General features: G+C 42.9%; 1 protein-coding gene across 1 annotated transcript in view; it reads left to right on the top strand.

Annotated features, from left to right (window-relative positions):
- IGF1R (insulin like growth factor 1 receptor) overlaps window positions 1-16,604 on the top strand; it is a 167,305-nt gene that overhangs the window by 123,683 nt on the left and 27,018 nt on the right. Inside the window, exons 3-9 of the mRNA XM_083870773.1 lie at window positions 2,950-3,262; window positions 5,754-5,899; window positions 7,682-7,826; window positions 12,108-12,322; window positions 14,294-14,420; window positions 15,669-15,907; window positions 16,374-16,541. Of these exons, the coding sequence (XP_083726899.1) occupies window positions 2,950-3,262; window positions 5,754-5,899; window positions 7,682-7,826; window positions 12,108-12,322; window positions 14,294-14,420; window positions 15,669-15,907; window positions 16,374-16,541 (1,353 nt within the window). The remainder of the gene's footprint in view (window positions 1-2,949; window positions 3,263-5,753; window positions 5,900-7,681; window positions 7,827-12,107; window positions 12,323-14,293; window positions 14,421-15,668; window positions 15,908-16,373; window positions 16,542-16,604) is intronic.

The raw sequence follows: 16,604 nt of genomic DNA, 5'->3' as shown, positions 1-16,604 counted from the left end.
TGCCTTTCTCCATGTCTTACTTTGACTTCCTTCTCCCATGGCTGCCCTCCAAGGTCTCTGAAATTTTCCATTATTTTGGTATCTCCATGTGATGACAATTAAGCATTTTTTGCCCTTGGGCTTGTCAGCAAGGATTTGTTCAGAGAATTGTTGTTTTTTTTTTAATATCGTCATCAGCCTTCATGTTCCAAGGCACTGTTGTACCTGGCTGATAAATTCTGTCCCCAGATATCAGCCCCCTGTTTGCTCCTGTTTGTGTTTCTAATGTTCTTGCAGAATAAAGTCAACAAGTTACCAAGTGTATTGCAGGGTGCTTTTTTTGGCCAAAGTATTTTGGAACCTGCATTTTACGTGTTTTGGTACAAATCTAGGAGCCCAAGTAGCTCAGTTTGGGAGGGTGGAGGGAGGATAAATGGGTCTGGAGTGGGAGGTCAGCCAGTGTTGTTTAGTAAGGTTTTTAGAACAGGGATATCTGAGGGAACTTGCGTGTAAGGCAGATAAGGCTTTTTTGTTGTTGATAATATGTCCTACACACACACACACAGAAGTTCTTGTTCTGCCTCTTCAAAGAAACAGGATACCCGTATTGTCTCCAGGCTGAAAACTCTGCCAACGTTAGCAAGAACAAGCAGAAAATAGGGCTGAGGAAAAAAGCGAGGATGCTGAGCTTTTAAAAAATTATCTTCATAAAGTTTTCAGGAGTTCATGTTAAAATGGTTGTCATTAAAATATTACTATAGTTTTGAAAACCTGTTTCACTGATTGCCTTTTTCATGTGAACTTGTGTATCCTTGTGTGCTCCAATTTATATTTCCGTAGACCAGAGTCAGCAGATTTACCAGGAGATGCAGGGAATCCTATTTTTGTAGCAGACTGCTCATGAATGGCAGAGGCATTAAGGGAATACAGGAGTCTTGCACAGGAATGAAATAAACTTAATCTATGTTTATCCCAATACTTAGTACAGCAGTGTTTGTTTTCCAGCAAATTGTTCAGATGAAAACAAAAAAAAATCATGTATTTAATCAATACATCCAGTAATGAACTTTGTGGAGGGATGGGGTGGTGTGTGTGGTTTTTTTTTTTTTAGTAGGGCTTTGAACTGGAAATGTAGCTACCACATGAAATCTGAGTTCTGGCACCCACTCAGCACAGCAGTCCATCTGCTAGCAAGACACACACTGATTTATTTTTTGTTTTTAATCCCTTAGTAGTGCCAGATGCAAGTTCTGTGTACCTTAGGGTGAAAGGCAGTTTGTGATGCCTTACTAAGGTGGCATCTGGGCAGACTCCTTTTGCACTGATTACAGTCAAAAAGAGAATACACACCTGCATGTGTGTTTTATTCTGGTTTCTTGTGTATGATTTATTTTCTTTTCAAGGAAAAAAACCAACAAAACCCAGCATCTTCAGACAATGAATTATTTAGCAGTGATTGCCTCTGCATTCTTGCTCTCTGTAGTTTCACAGGCTCTGCAGAAATTTTCTTAATTTGGTTTTCACGTGATAGTTGAGATACTTGTGGCACCTGAGCAGGCACCAGCATTGCTGTGAGCAATGGGGGTTCTTGTGGGTTTTGGTTTGTTTTTGTGGGGGAATTACTGGTTTTGTTGTTACTACTGTTGTTATTATTATTGCTTAATAGGAGTCTTGAGAATTTTGTCCTATGTCAGGATGAGGGAGTTCTGCTGAATGGGATTGTAAAAACTGGAAAGCCTGGACTTCATTATGGGAAGAGGAGGGCATTAAAATTTTAGGATGTTTAGTCCTGCATTAAAACAACACCATAGCTGCAGACTGAGAGATAAACCACAATGCAGAATTTGTATGGAGTTTCATCAGCTGCTTCCATGATCGTTTTGGGATGTTAACTTCTCTCCTGATTCTCTGCCCTCTGCTGAAATCATTCAGTTTAAATGTCTGTGGTGCTTCCCTTAGATCTCTCTGTAGTGGTACCACTGAAATCCAGATTTCTGCTGTTGTTAGTGATACAGTGTTTTAGCTAAGTTAGAAAGTGGCAAACAGCTACTTAATGCAAACCAGATTTGCAATCTCTGTGTTTCCAGAGCCTCTGGCACATGGCTCGTGTGGCTAAAAGGCCATAGAGTGCTGTAATCAAAATGCTGTTGTTACATAAATATAATGCTGCCACTTCTTTTGATCTAGCAGTGGTGAGCTTGGCTGCTGAGGATTCTGCTCTTTGTTCGTGTCTTCCAAGCTGAAATGCTTTCACATAAAATGAATGTCTCCATAAATTTGCACCCCGTTTTGGCTTTTTTTTTCCTTCCTTTCATATTTTGTTCTCTGAACCCAGAATTTGAGGATAAGGCAGACTTCTGTTATGCTCTTAAGGGGAAAATAGTAGCTCCATAATTCCTTGGTATTTGATGTGGATGATGATTTGATACTTTATTAAACCGCTTTTTGCACACATAAGCAACATTGGGATGCTACACTGGGGTCAGCCCAACCATGTGTGCTGCAGTACAGCAGGGCTTCCTTCTACAAGTGTAATTAAGTTGTTTTGAAGGAAGCTTGTTTTCTTGCCAATAAAAGACCAATTTGAAGTACAAATAGGAAAGGCAAGAAATGCTTAGAAAGACAATAAGTCAGCATGCCAAAAAAAAAAAATTGTCCATAATACTAGGGCTATGGAATAGGTTCCAGTACTGCCTGTTTCCATTATCCTTATGTTGATCATGCTTTCAGCAGTTTTCTTTATTACTTACTTGGTTCATGTCATAAATTTGATCTGAGAAAAAGATACTTTCAGGCAACTAAAGCTGAGAAAACCAGAATTTTTTTACAGTAGCGGGTTTGGGATTTTTTTTTTTTTCAGGGACGCTCTAGAGTGCAGGGAATGAATCTCCACAGAGTTGCACAGAGCAGAGTTTCTCCTTTAGTGCCTCAGCAGGCTTTGCTCACCCTCCTTTGCTTTGTGTCCTGCAGTGTGCCCCAGCTCGTGCGGGAAGCGAGCCTGCACAGACCAAAACGAGTGTTGCCACCCCGAGTGCCTGGGGAGCTGCACGGCGCCCGACAACAACACGGCGTGCGTGGCCTGCCGCAACTACTACTACGAGGGCGTGTGCCTGCCCACCTGCCCCCCCAACACATACAAGTTCGAGGGCTGGCGCTGTGTCACCAGGGAGTTCTGCTCCAAAGTCCCCGCCACGGACGCCAGCGAGTACGAGAGGTTCGTGATCCACAACGACGAGTGCATGGCCGAGTGTCCCTCGGGCTTCATCCGCAATGGGAGCCAAAGGTAACGCGCCTTCTGCCTGCTCGTGGGTTTGCCACTCCCTGTTCTGGGGGTAGATTGGGGTGTAAATTACTTGGGGAAGAGGGGAGGAGATAGGAGGGGGAATTTCAGTGGGGGTTTACGTGACAGAAGCCAACTTCAACCGTTCTGTGATGAATCGACCTGATGAGTGCAGCCTGTGCAGCGTCGGTGGGTTCTGGTTCCTCAGAATGGCTGGGGGAGGTCATGCAATGCAGAACAAGCTCTTCAAGTAGAGAGTAACAAAACAAAAGTGAAGCCCAAGGTTGGAGTTGGCTGATGATCATTATCACACAGAACAAACCATAGGAGTTACCTTGCCTTGCATATTATTTACTTTGTGTGTGCCTGCATTTTAGACACATGTATTCTTCAATGGTATTTAATTTAATTTCCCTTTTTTTCACCGTTTCCAGGAGATAACAATGGTGCTTTAGAAGGACGTAATCATCTAGATGGTGACAAAAATAATGCAACAGCCAACAGTATTATACAGAATAAATTCTTGTAGGAGTGTCACTCTCCACCTGTTACTTAATTCTAACAATAGGAGCAATGTTTTCTTGTGATTTTTGTAATTTCCAGTGGGTTAAGCAAGCAGCCTTTGTTGCCTCCTGTCCCTTGGAAGTCATGGAATTTCAGTAAAGGATAGTCAGAGTGCTAAAATCTGTAATGCTTCAGTGTTATGTTAAAAGGATGTCTTTGCAGGCTGCTGTGTTTTCTGGAAAGGTGATTGTGGTGATGAAGCAGTTGTGTGCCCCTGCTCGCTTGGTGTCATCCATCCATTGCAGGCAGTCTCCAGTTGGCATTTGGATACAAGCAACTTAACACAGCCTTTGCCCAAATCCAGATATTCACCTGAGAAATGCAGCTTTTGTTATCTCCTGGAGCTTGTAGTAGCAGCTGTTTGAGCAGCTTACGCTGGAGTGCGCAGCCATCCCGCCTTATCTCGGTGTTGTGCTCTCTGCAGAGATTGAAAGGAGCTGTAACTCAAGGCTAGTGAATGTTCTGTTCCCCAGAGATGCTGTTAACAAATAGTTGCAAATGGAAAGCATTTCCAGCATTCTTTGTACATTTAGTTGAAGCCTCTTTCTTGTGTCTGCAGCTTTTAGTGGTTTGTGGCGTGTTATAGAGCAGGATTTTGAAATAGGAGCTTACTACTTAGAAAAGGAGCTTCTTACTCTTATGGTTTATGCATGGAAAACTGTTATCAATTTACATATTTCTTTAAGCCTCAGAGGAAAGCGAGTTCACTTTCTTTATAAAAAAATAAATAGTAAGTGCCTGTCCATCAGTGTTGTCAGCAAAGGCCTTTGTCTTTGGAGCTCGGTTTGGATTTTTTCAATTTTTATTTTTCCTCTCTGAAGTAATATTAGGTGGAGTAAGTAATCATGAAATACCAAGTAAAGTGCTAGAATAAATTGGAAAAGAAAAATTACCTTGAATTGGGAAAGACATTTGCTGGGAGGAGTATCTGAGGGCTTGTGTTGTGCAGACATGAAGTGTCCAACTTTGAGATGAATATGTAGAGAATATAACATGGAGCCTTTAAAAAGCTCCTGCAGCCAAAGGCTGGTCTGTCCTGAGTTCTTGTTGCTTGAGCTTGGCTGCTAAAAATGCTTCTGAGTGCCTGTGAGTATAAGAAGCAGAAATGAGCCTGTGTTTCAGTGTTGCCTCCCAACTTCTGGCAATCTGGTTTTTCTGACTCTTGGGCTGTGTCTTTCTTGATGTTTCCATCTGTATCACCCATTTTGAACCTGCTTAGACTTCTGGCCTTCCTCTCCCAATTTCTATTGCCAGTTAGTTGTCCTTGCATCAAGACACAATCTTCTGTTTCCTTAAACTGACTGCTTTAATGCCTCTTAAGCTGTAAGAAGTAGTGACTGATTGACTGCTCACTTTCTCCACATCCCTCCTGACTGTGTGGCCCCACAGTTGTCAGATTTCTGAGTTAAATGGCCAGGAGCATGGAATTCCCTGGTGCTGAGCTTTGGTTTATGGACATGGACACAGACAACTTTATAAGAATGTGAACAGTATTTTTCCATTTCCAGTTCTTGGCTGGCCTGTTTTGTGAGGTTGGGCCTGGATTAGCACAAAACCTCCCTGCACTCTGAGGCTGCCTTTGTAAGTGGGAGGGGTTCCTGGGAACAATTCGGTCAGAGTAAATGCACAGTTGTGAGGGCACTGGGTTTTACCTGAAGTGTCTTTCCCTTTGGAAGGACCACAGAGCCTTCCAGAAGCTGGCAGACCATGGGAATGGGTCCATTCAGTCACTGTGAGGAGGTACAATGCTCCAGCTGCTCTGCAGTGCAGCAGGCAAGTGTATCCTGAACAAGTATGGCAGCTTTCATTCTGGCCTGGAGGATTTGCCTAAGCTTTAGAGGGAAATACCTTCCAAAATTCAACTCAAAGCAGTCTGTAGACTCAGTTGCACATCACTGTTCACTTTCAATATCCCCCTCTTTCCTCACAGCATGTTCTGCAGCCCTTGCGAGGGGCCTTGCCCCAAGATTTGTGAGGATGGGAAAACGAAGACCATTGACTCGGTCACGTCAGCACAAATGTTGCAGGGATGCACAATTCTCAAGGGAAATCTGCTGATCAACATCCGGCGTGGAAGTAAGTGATCGCCCTCTCCCTCTGAACCCCTGATAAGGCTGCTTTGCACATTTTTCCTTCTGTCGTCAGCGTAATGATAAGAACATTAAAAACTCAGCAAGCTGTTTGCTTTCCAGGCCCAGGGCAGTGCTCCTGTTTGATTTGGCCCAATGCAGCACCGTCCTGCCCCTTGTGGGTGGAATAGGCATTCAGCTCCCAGGGAAAGCTTTGCAGGGTATTTTTGTTAGGTTTTTTGGCAGGACAGGGAACCAGGATTAGGCAGTTAGATGAGCAGTGGTCCCAAAGGAGTAATAAAGGCCCCGAGAAGGTGGAAAAGTTGAAAATCCTTGCATCTGGGTAGGTAAATAACTTGTCACATGGCAGTGTAAGACTGCAGATCCTCACTTTTTTAGGGCAAGGTGTGGTGTTTTGCTAGAACATGGAATCCAGAGTGCTGAGAGCTGTTATAAAGCCTAACACTGTGCTGCTGGATGGTCAGCATTAGTGAGCTGGCCACCTCTGTCACATGTCTTGAACAAGCGCTGGATTAAATTTGTCAGAGCAGTGATTCATCACCCAGGGAGGTGTTGACAGTTGATGAGCTCTTAAAAGCAGAGTAAAAATTACTGTTAGTTTTTATTGGACTAGTATGTCCCTATGGAAGGTCCCTCTTGGTTTCATGAATAAGGTTGAAAGATTGGGATCTGTTTGATTCCCTATCTCATGCTGAATGAAAGTTCCAGGGTTTAGTTACAACAGCAGGTGGATTTTTTAATTTGTGGTCCCACTGCTAACAGGTACAGTCTTCCCTTATGGGAGATGTTCCGGTTATCTGGGGCAAGCATGAGGCAGTGTTTTAATTTTATTTCAGCATTATTTTAGAGTGCCAAAGAGCATCTGATTATTTGGTATGGGAACCAACCATTGGTATTTGGTTATTGGTCTTAGCCATCTGTTAGGACTTTGGTGTGTTTATGGCAGCAAACACACCCCAAAGTAGCTTCTCCCAAGTCCTTAAAAACTTCTCCTTAGAACTGTGGTGTAACTTGGCAAAGTGGTGACACCAGGCCATGGGATTGAGATAGGGGTTGCTGGAGATAAGGACAGCAAAGCCTGAGCTGATGAAGGATGGGGTGTTGCAGCCCTGGGCAGGGACAGTTCGTAGAGAGGAGGCAGTTCTGAAAAGTGGAGCTTCCTCTGCAGTCATTTTAATAATTTCTAATAGAAAGTCAGCTTCAGTGAGCTGTCTGGAACATGCTCCATGGCAGGAGGGCTTCCTGATGGTTTTATCTTTGTTTCATCAACTGGTTCAGTTTTGTAGCTTTTCAGGTCATGGAAAGCAGTGCTCTGTGGCCCAGAGCAGACCAGGAACATTCCCTCTCCTCTCCATCTTCAGTCTCATTCCCTGTTTTCCAGTGGAGCTTTTTACCTGAGCTTTTGCTCTATACCCAAAGAGCAATTCCATCTCATGGTGTGTCCATTTACACAAGGGTCTTTTCATCCCTGCCAGAATGCTGGCTCACCATTTGGTGCTGGCTTCAGAGGGCAATGCCTGTGGAAAAATCAGATGTTCCAGTATGGAAAAGCAAGACTGGTTTCCCACTGTTGCTCTGTGGCTTTATTTTGCCCTTCAACCATCTGGCTGCACAGGCAACTGTTCTGGGGGAGGAAAACCAGTGTCTCTCATTTTCAAGAGCAACAAGTACAAACATTTTCTCTTACTGAACTAATACTGCAAGAAGCAGAATATTAGTCAAAGCTGTGAATTCTGTTACGATAATGATTATCCTTTTCTCACTGTAGATAACATTGCCTCAGAACTGGAGAATTTTATGGGTCTGATTGAGACAGTAACGGGGTATGTGAAGATTCGTCACTCCCATGCTTTGGTCTCCCTGTCGTTCCTGAAGAACCTGCGGTACATTCTGGGAGAGGAACAGGTGGACGGGTAAGTGTTCAGATATTCGTGGATGCAATTTCACTTTAATAGAAAGCTGTGGAGAATAAGTATCCTAAAAACCATTCACTTTCGTTTATAGAATCCCCTCTTCCATTAATAGGCAGCGTTTTTCTCCTCATGAACAGCTCTGCACAGCATTGCTCGTTTGTGTTACTGTCCAAATCAGCATGTCAAATTGAGTATATTACAAGTATTTTATGGTACCTTTGCTGTTGCTTTTCACTTCAGGTTTTTCTAGGTAGATTCTTTACATCAATAAAGTGGTTTTGTTTGTTCTTTTTGCTCTTTTTGAGAAAAGGGCATCTTCAGAAACAATTGGATTTCTTTGTAGCTCTTTACTGTTGGGTTTTAGAAGAGTTTTATGGAGAAGTCAGCTGAAAGGAAACAAGAATTTTACCGGCCAGGGAGTACAACTGAAAGTGAACTGCAGTGCAAGTTGCAATTATTTGCAACTCCCTGAAATGTTAGCATTATTACATGGATTATCTACTGAGCATGCAAAAGACTGGTCAGGAAAAGTTGATCCCTTGAAATGTTTGCTGTGGATTATATTGCTTCTATAATTACTCACCATGTGATATTTATTGCTGTACATAACTCCTGTTTTCCTATGATGGTAAAAGTTTGTCAGGGCAAAAGTTTTTATCCCTGCAGAGTGTGTGATGCTGAGGAGTGGTGAGGGTCCTTCAGCAAACTCTCTTGCTTTTTCTCATCCAAAATCAAATAGCCATCCCAAGTTTAAACCAGTGCTCTGTGGAAGAAATCAGTCCCTTCCATAATGACAGAACTATTAAATGAAGAATTGGGGGAAATTGTAGGAGAAAAAGTAGTGTGAGGGTCATTGGAGAGGTTGCTTATATCTGACATCTGCCCTGACTGTAGAAAGTTAAAGCACCAGGGATTCTTCACAGCCTCCCTCTTTCTCTCAGGCTGGTCTTTGGTCAGCTTTAAATTATTAAAATTCCAGCATCTGACAGTGAGTGCAAGGGCTGCTCTCCCTGCTGCCCCTGCAGAGCACTCTGTGTGCTCAGGAGCAGCACTGGCTCTGTGAGACATTTATTTCCAACTGCAAATCCCACGGGATTGTCAGTGCCCAGCTCGGGCTTGCTCGGCTGCTCTGTGCCCTCACAGACACTCCAGTTACCGACTTGGCTTTGCTTCTCTCCTCTCTCTCCCTCCACCTCTTTGAATCTGACTTTAGCTTTGTGCTTAGATAGTAATTATGTGTATGGTATGTTGTCTTCCAGCAAACAGAGCTGAAACAGGGGGAAACAGGAGATTTATCAGTCAAATTCCCAACTAGAGAAGTAAATGGGTGCAGCTTTGAAGAAGAAAACAGGGCTGAGTAGGGAGGTAAAACAGTTCTATAGTAAAGAGCTGCTTGTGCTAAAATTCCCCAGTGTTAGGAAATGACTGCAGTTACATACCAAGGGGCAGGGGCAGTCTCTGCTTGGAAAACGCCTGACATAATTTAGGCATTACCACAGTCTAAATAACATGTCCAAAATACTTAGGTGGAAGTAGGCACCCAACAAGGAAGGACTGAGCCTGAACAATTACTTGGGCAGAACTGTGAACAACAGGGACTAGTGGGATCTTAACCTGGAAAGCAGTGGGCTGCTGGATCAGGAACTGTTTGTGCCAGCAGTGCCTTGAGGGGTGAGAGAAAGGGTAACTTAAGGCCCGTTATGATTGTTGTTCATTACACGACTGACTCCACAGCCACTGTCCTTTTATTTATTGAACTGGACTGACAGAACAGCACTTTGGGTGTTCTTTGTTCCTTATTCAGTTGCTGTTGCTTGCCTTGGTTATCATGGAAAGTGGAAAGTTGAGAGGGAATCTACTTTGTCTTTAGAATTTTCATTGCCTTTTTGAAAACCATGTCTATAGTGAACATGCTCCCACAGCAAGAAAATAATTTCTCCTTGCAAGCAGGGAAAATGAGATGGAGATGTGCTGCCAGAGGAGTCTCAGTGTGTGCTGCAGGGTTTTGTTCCCCTGTCTGACTCTGCCAGGCCCCTCCATCCTCTGCTGGGGTCTGGTGCTCACTGCTGTGTGCATGGATGGTGTGCAGGCATCCCTGGTATCCCAGAGCATTCCAGCTGGGTGCTGAAAAATGAGCAGTTTGTGGCCTTCAGGAGCAAGTGAGGGGATGGGCACTGAGGAGGAGTTTCAGTTGTGGCACTGTTCTGCTGTGATGTTGTGTTTCAACCTCTGCAGCAAACTGGGGGACAGCCTATAAAATCAAAACAACCTCCTCCCTGTTTTCTACACCGTTTTGAGGCAGAGGCATCAGCTGTCAGGCCTGTTGGAAGGTGTGAACAGCATCTCTAGCTGTTGTGTGGTTCCTCACTGAGGAATTTACAGCTTGTTTTCCTGAGATCGTTATTGTCAGGGTGTGGTGAATCCAGACAGTCTTCAGGAGGGCAGCAGGGTCTGATCTAACCACAGCAATCCAGCAGAGCAGGCAGCCTGTGCTGAGGGTGGGTGGGGAGTGAATGACACCCTCCAGACCTGTGGTGACACCTGGCTGCACTGCAGGCTCCCATGGGGATGCTCCTCAGCTCACTCCTGATTTTGGGGGCGTTTCTCAGCTGCCTGTGTGTGAGTGAAGTTTGAAAAAACGAGTTGGGGAGTTTGTACACTGAGGTGTGAGGCTGGGTTTGTGTGGAGGCTTCAGAAGCTCGTAAGTTTAGCTTTTCAAACAAGACAAGAAAACACTGAACTTTAGTAAGGTGCAGTACTTTCAAATCCACACAAGATTTGGTGATGTCTGTCCCACAGGCAGTTCGACATCCTTGTTCTCTCCTGGCAAAATCCATTTAAAGCACAAACATATCTCTGCTCCCTTATTAACTGAGCACATTCTTCTCAGCATCTGTGTGAAGTGGTACCAGGTATATCAGCTTCATTAGAAATCAAGTTCTGGGTAATTAGGGGACAGGTGGAAATAGGAGAAACAACTTGTCTTTAACCTTATTCTGAAAATACACTCTGCAGTACAAGAAATGGCAAATCTATGCAGGCCGGAGCCAAAATGCAGTTTTTGTTTCAGTTTGGGTGAGGGAAGAATTAATACTAAATTTTAAATGGAATAATTGATGGGAAACCATAAATGAATAATATGACAGCTTTTTATGAGCCCTGTGCTTTGTTTGCCACATTTCCCTGCAGAAACTCTGTAGTCAGAAGGGTTTGTAGAAAGCCCAGTGCAGCTCTATTGACAAGGGCTTAGCAGTGTGGCCTCATTGTCTTAATAGTGGATTTTGTATTGCTGTAGTTAATGATGGGGGAACTTCCCACCAGACTGACATAAATGCTGCCATGGTGGGTTAGCTTGTTTTAGGTTCATCAGACCTTGATCTCATTTCCCAGTGGTGCATTCCTGTCCCTGCTTATCCCAAAGTGTCAGTGTCCTTGCAGGTGTTGTCTTGCAGCTGATGTAGAGCCTACAATCTTGCTTCTGTTGCACATGTGGGTTTTTTTTTCCAATTGAGTAGTACCAGGAATTTCTTCATAATATTTAATAGGGCTTTCATAATATTTAGTAGGTCTTTTGCATACAACTTTGTATACAGTATCTGTGGAAATAAAGGATGTGCATGTTATTCCAGGGCTGGGCTTAGGGAGTGAGCCCAGCACAGCTGCCTGTGTTTAGTTCTGTGCTCTGAAGTGTGGATCCTGTGCAGTCAGTACAACTATTTGCTGTTGGGTTTCGTTGTACAGGTGCAACTGTACTTGGCACAATGCAGGAAATCTTTATTGGGCCAAGAGGTAGAACAGGGAGGCATGGAAACCTCACTATGCAAACTCTTAGAGCTGCTTTTGTAAACATAAGCAAGAGCTGTGTTAACAACTGTGTTTTACTGTCAGAACTCCAGAAGGCTTTTCCTTCCATAAAGTATCTAAGGTTACTGCTTCCCATTTGCCAGCAAATGGAAAATCCAGTGTAGAGACCTGCTGTTCAGAGGCCATGAATTTATATGTTCCTCATAGCAGCTCCTATGCAACTCTTAAAACACATGTTGGAGTGGGGTTTAGATGGTGTGGTGTCACCTTTGGAGTCCTGTGTCAGACTCATTTCCCTGCCCCTAAACATTCAGGGTTTACTTGCTCTGTGGGAGAGAAGAAAGCCCTTTGCTGAATGCCAGTTTAAAAGTAAGAGGGAACAAACAGTGTTTCAAAGTTTTCTTATATTAAGGTATTCTTCACTGGACTGGGCTGTGAATTAAAACGAGTTTTTTCTCTTCAAAAACTTCCTTCTAGGAATTATTCCTTCTACGTGCTTGACAACCACAATCTTCAGCAGCTGTGGGACTGGAACCATCATAACCTGACAATCAGTGAGGGGAAGATGTACTTTGCATTTAATCCTAAACTGTGTGTTTCTGAGATTTACCGTATGGAGGAAGTTTCAGGAACCAAGGGACGACAGAGCAAAGGAGATATCAATCCAAGGAACAATGGGGAGAGAGCCTCTTGTAAGTAAACAAACAAAAAAAAATCTCAATGCCAACTGCACAGCAGAGTGTCACAAGAACAAACCCAACATGCTGACATGTTGCTGACCATTGCAATATTTCAAGTTTAGGATTTGCAGGAGGCTTTCAGCCCTTCTGCTTGTTCAGGATTTAAACTGTAGCTGTGAAGGTACCTTGGCATGAGTGGAAAATGATGGGTTTATACAATCCTTATCTCATCTGTAAAACCCACTTGTAGAAGATGACTTCTTCCCAAATGCCCTGTTTTATGACAGCAGCAGCAGATAACAATAGCAGCATACCTGGGAAATGAGAAATGAAATCCAGTATTTGGTGTATCCAACAAGGAGCAATTTCTCAGTCTCCTTTATAACTCTACATCATTATAGGTGTTTTCCTCTCTCTGATACTTACTCTTTCTTGATACTAAGGAACCTGCTGAATAACAATTCCATAGACACCAAAACAAACTGTATCTGTTACATTCATCTTCATTTAAGCTCCTGCCAAATATTGTACCTGGTTGCTAGAAATGCTTGTTTCAAACTCAGTTTGCTCTGCTTCATTTTCAAATTACTTGCTTTTGAACTGAGAACACTTTTTAATGTTCTGCAGTATTCCTAAGCCTGAGCATATCTGTTTAGTTTTGGATGCTGCAATGGTCAGTTATTGGAAAGTTCTCTGTTGGATTTGGTGGTCTGCACATCAGGTCTTCAGGTGTAACAGCATGTTTTAAAAGCAATCTCTCATCTAGGAATTAAGAATGCCTACAGGTTTCACCTCAAACCCTTAAAACTGACAGTGCATTTTTTCCCTTGGTCGGTTTGTGGTGTTTTTGGAGCTGAGTAAACTAAAATGGGTCTTGTGTATAAGTCAAGTCCCCTTGTTGTGGATGGTGCTTACAAAACTAGGACACGTAGTCTGCTGAATATCTCTTTGGGCACGATGCAGACACGCAGATGGCCCAGATCCTTGTTGTAAGCACCCTCCATTCTTTGCACATTCAATAGAGCAAAGCCTTGCAGTCCTGGAGGAGTTACAGACACACAGCCAGGCCTTACTACCACTGAGGCCAGTGCCAGCCGCTGCCTGCTTTTTTAAGAAACCAGTACAGAAAGCTTTCTGACTCTGAGAAGGGCAGAAGAATCAACAAAAGCTCAACTGCCTTTGCAAAGATAGCACCAACAGTGCCAGTGTACACGAGGGTGAAAACCTCTTTATTTTCAGAGCTTCTATGGAACATTAGAAACAAGCTCACAGTTGACAGAGCACAATTTCTTCATCCAAGAATTAAGTTTTTAAAATGCTATTTTGTTTTGGGTTGGAAAGCTCAGTGAGTTGGTAGTGGGAAGCCATTCATTTCAAAGCTGTGGGCTTCCATCCAGGTCTGTTCAGAAGAGTAGCTGGAAGCTGCTGCCATCAAATGGTTGTGCCGTATATGAACTGGGTTTTGGAGTTCTTGGTCCAGCCGCTGATGAATAGGAATGTAAACTCCTTTGTCTTTTCCATGTTGTTCAGTCTCCAGAAAAACAAATGGTAGTTGTCAAAAGTTGTCCTGGAGAGTGAGCACACGGAGGGCGGTGAGTGCTCCGCGCGTGCCTCGGAGCCGGGTGATGAATTCAGTGCCTCCAAACCAGTCCTGGGGATAAACAGTGCTTCCAGTACTCTCTCAGGGAGAGTCTGAAGTAGTTTTCAAGAGCTTTCTGATGATGCATTAAAAGAAAATCCGCTTCAAAAAAATTAATAACAAGTGTCTCAAGCATGTTTTAAACTGATTGCCGAGGTCACTGCTTACCCTTAAGCACTCAGATGTAGTAGGAGGAAAGAGGAAGCTCTACAGAGACAAAGGATGTTGGTATCCTGTGGTGTTGTAGGTGCTACTGGAAAGTCTCCTTAGCTAAAACTGAAACAAAGAACACTGACAGGTGATGTGATGCCAACTCTAGCAAGTCCTGTCCTTTTGTATTGCAGGTGAAAGCAAAATTCTGCATTTTGTTTCCAACACGACGCTCAAGAATCGGATTAAACTGACATGGGAGAGGTATCGCCCTCCAGATTACAGAGACCTCATTAGCTTCACTGTTTACTACAAAGAGGCGTAAGTAGATGTCACCAGAGATTAACCAGGGCAGTCCAAGGGAGAGCAGATGATTCTGTTCCTCCTGTGGGATGGCTCATCCAGTTTCTCTATTTCATCCTCAAGTCCTGTTTTTGTTCCAATTCTTTTCTTGGTGGAGCACAAGCCTCCCTTGAAAACAGGATTGGTTTGAATGAGTCCTACAAATGGATTGCAGATCCATCAGGAAGTTTCAAATTTGAAAAAAGGGAAAGGTGGATGGCTTGGCTCTTCTCAGGGGTCTGATTTGGAGCTCCTCCCAAGTCATCATGTTTACTGAGATATTTTCTTTCTCTAGTTGAAGTACTGATTAGAGAGCATCCCAGGTCAGGAGTTTGTCCTGCCACCTGGATGACTTGTCTGCTCAGGGTTTTGGGTTATTTAGACTATCCAGTTTTAGCAATTTCCTGTATTAGTATCTCTTGAAAATGAAGATGTTGGGCAGTTACTGGAGAAATCCAAATTACTTGGGAGATGTCTCTGCCTTTGCATATCCTTGTAATGGCTCAGATTTAAAATAATAAAAAGCCCCAAATGAACACAAAAATAACTCTCCAAGCAGTCTGGAGGTCTGAAAGGGAGGTTTGGAATGCTGGTAATGATCCATGGAGCAAAGCTGTGAGACATGGAAGCACAAATGGTTCATGTCCAGCATCACTTGAAAAAGATCACTGTCATATTGTACAATGAAGCTGGCAAGTGTACAGTTATTAATAACATAATTTTGTATGCTCTTGCACCAGTGTTACAACTTCTGAGAAGTAGAACTATATAAGCGTGTTTGTATTGTGTAGAAATAAAAGGATGAAAAGTCCATTAGACTGGTCAAGGCCAGTCTTGAAACTTCGGGTTCTTTATGGTAAAAAGCTTGGCCCCTATCAAAAACTATTTTGAGTAGCTTCATATATTCTGGTATATGTTTATTTGAAATCTAAATATGTCTGAAGCATTTCACTCTCTGTTTTGAGTAAAAAAAATACGAGATAAATACAGTGTTTTCTTGGAGAATGTTGCTTTATTGCTCATGACTAAAACTGAACTCTGAATTTTGTACTGCTTGGAAATACAAGATTTTTTTTTTTTTTTTCTTCATGGTATATTCTGCTGTGAAAAGGAAGTGAGCTTTATTTGTTTCATTGAGCAACTTTGAAGTGAGGCACTCTTGTATGTATATGACAACCTTTGGGAGAAAATAAATATTTGTGCTACTTTTTTCTTTGAATATTTCAGACCATTCAAAAATGTGACAGAGTATGACGGGCAAGATGCGTGTGGCTCCAACAGCTGGAACATGGTTGATGTCGACCTGCCACCAAACAAAGAGAACAATCCTGGAATTCTGCTGCAAGGGTTGAAACCTTGGACTCAATATGCCATTTATGTCAAGGCTGTTACCCTCACAATGATGGAAAATCATCATATTCATGGAGCAAAAAGTGAAATTATATATATTCGAACCAATGCTGCAGGTGAGATGCTGGACTCTGGAGTGAGAGGTTGATAATGCTGCAGGTGTGATCAGTGCATTATTATTCAAGTTCTGTTGTTGATACAGAAATAAAATTTATGTGCAGATGATGTGCTAAGTGCTAGCAGTTTCACTAATTATGAAAGTAGCATTAAAATTTGAATTAAAGCTCTGTTTTTTCAGATATTATGTTCATTAGGAACTATGGGAGCTTCTTGGAGTTAGAATTTCAGGCTTTGTTCCATTGTAAAGATTAATTTAAGTACAACTTTGGGTTGGGACTTGGTTGCAGTTGAAGCCTTAACTATTGGCATAAGTAGAAAATCCTTTCTTTGGAGTAAAGTGGTGTTTTTCCTTGCAGTATAGAAATGCATTGGGATTCACTCAAAAGTTTGTATGGAAATACACTGTAGAGTGCTCTAGATTTAAATACCCTTTTTCTTTCTTTTTTTTTTTTTCTTTTCTAGTGCCATCCATTCCCCTGGATGTTATTTCAGCATCCAACTCCTCATCCCAGCTGATTGTGAAATGGAATCCTCCCTCTCTTCCCAATGGGAACCTCTCCTACTACATCGTGCGCTGGCAGCAGCAGCCTCAGGACAGTTACCTGTACAGACACAATTACTGCTCCAAAGGTAGGAGAACTAAAAGCTCTTGTGTTGAAATGTCTGGGACTCTGCCTGCCAGGGCTCTTCACT

This window comes from Zosterops lateralis, assembly GCF_965231275.1.
Source record: "Zosterops lateralis genome assembly, chromosome: 13".
NCBI classification, from domain to species: Eukaryota; Metazoa; Chordata; class Aves; order Passeriformes; family Zosteropidae; genus Zosterops; species Zosterops lateralis.
Note: the sequence above shows the minus strand (reverse complement) of the source record. Positions and strands in the feature narration are given on the sequence as shown.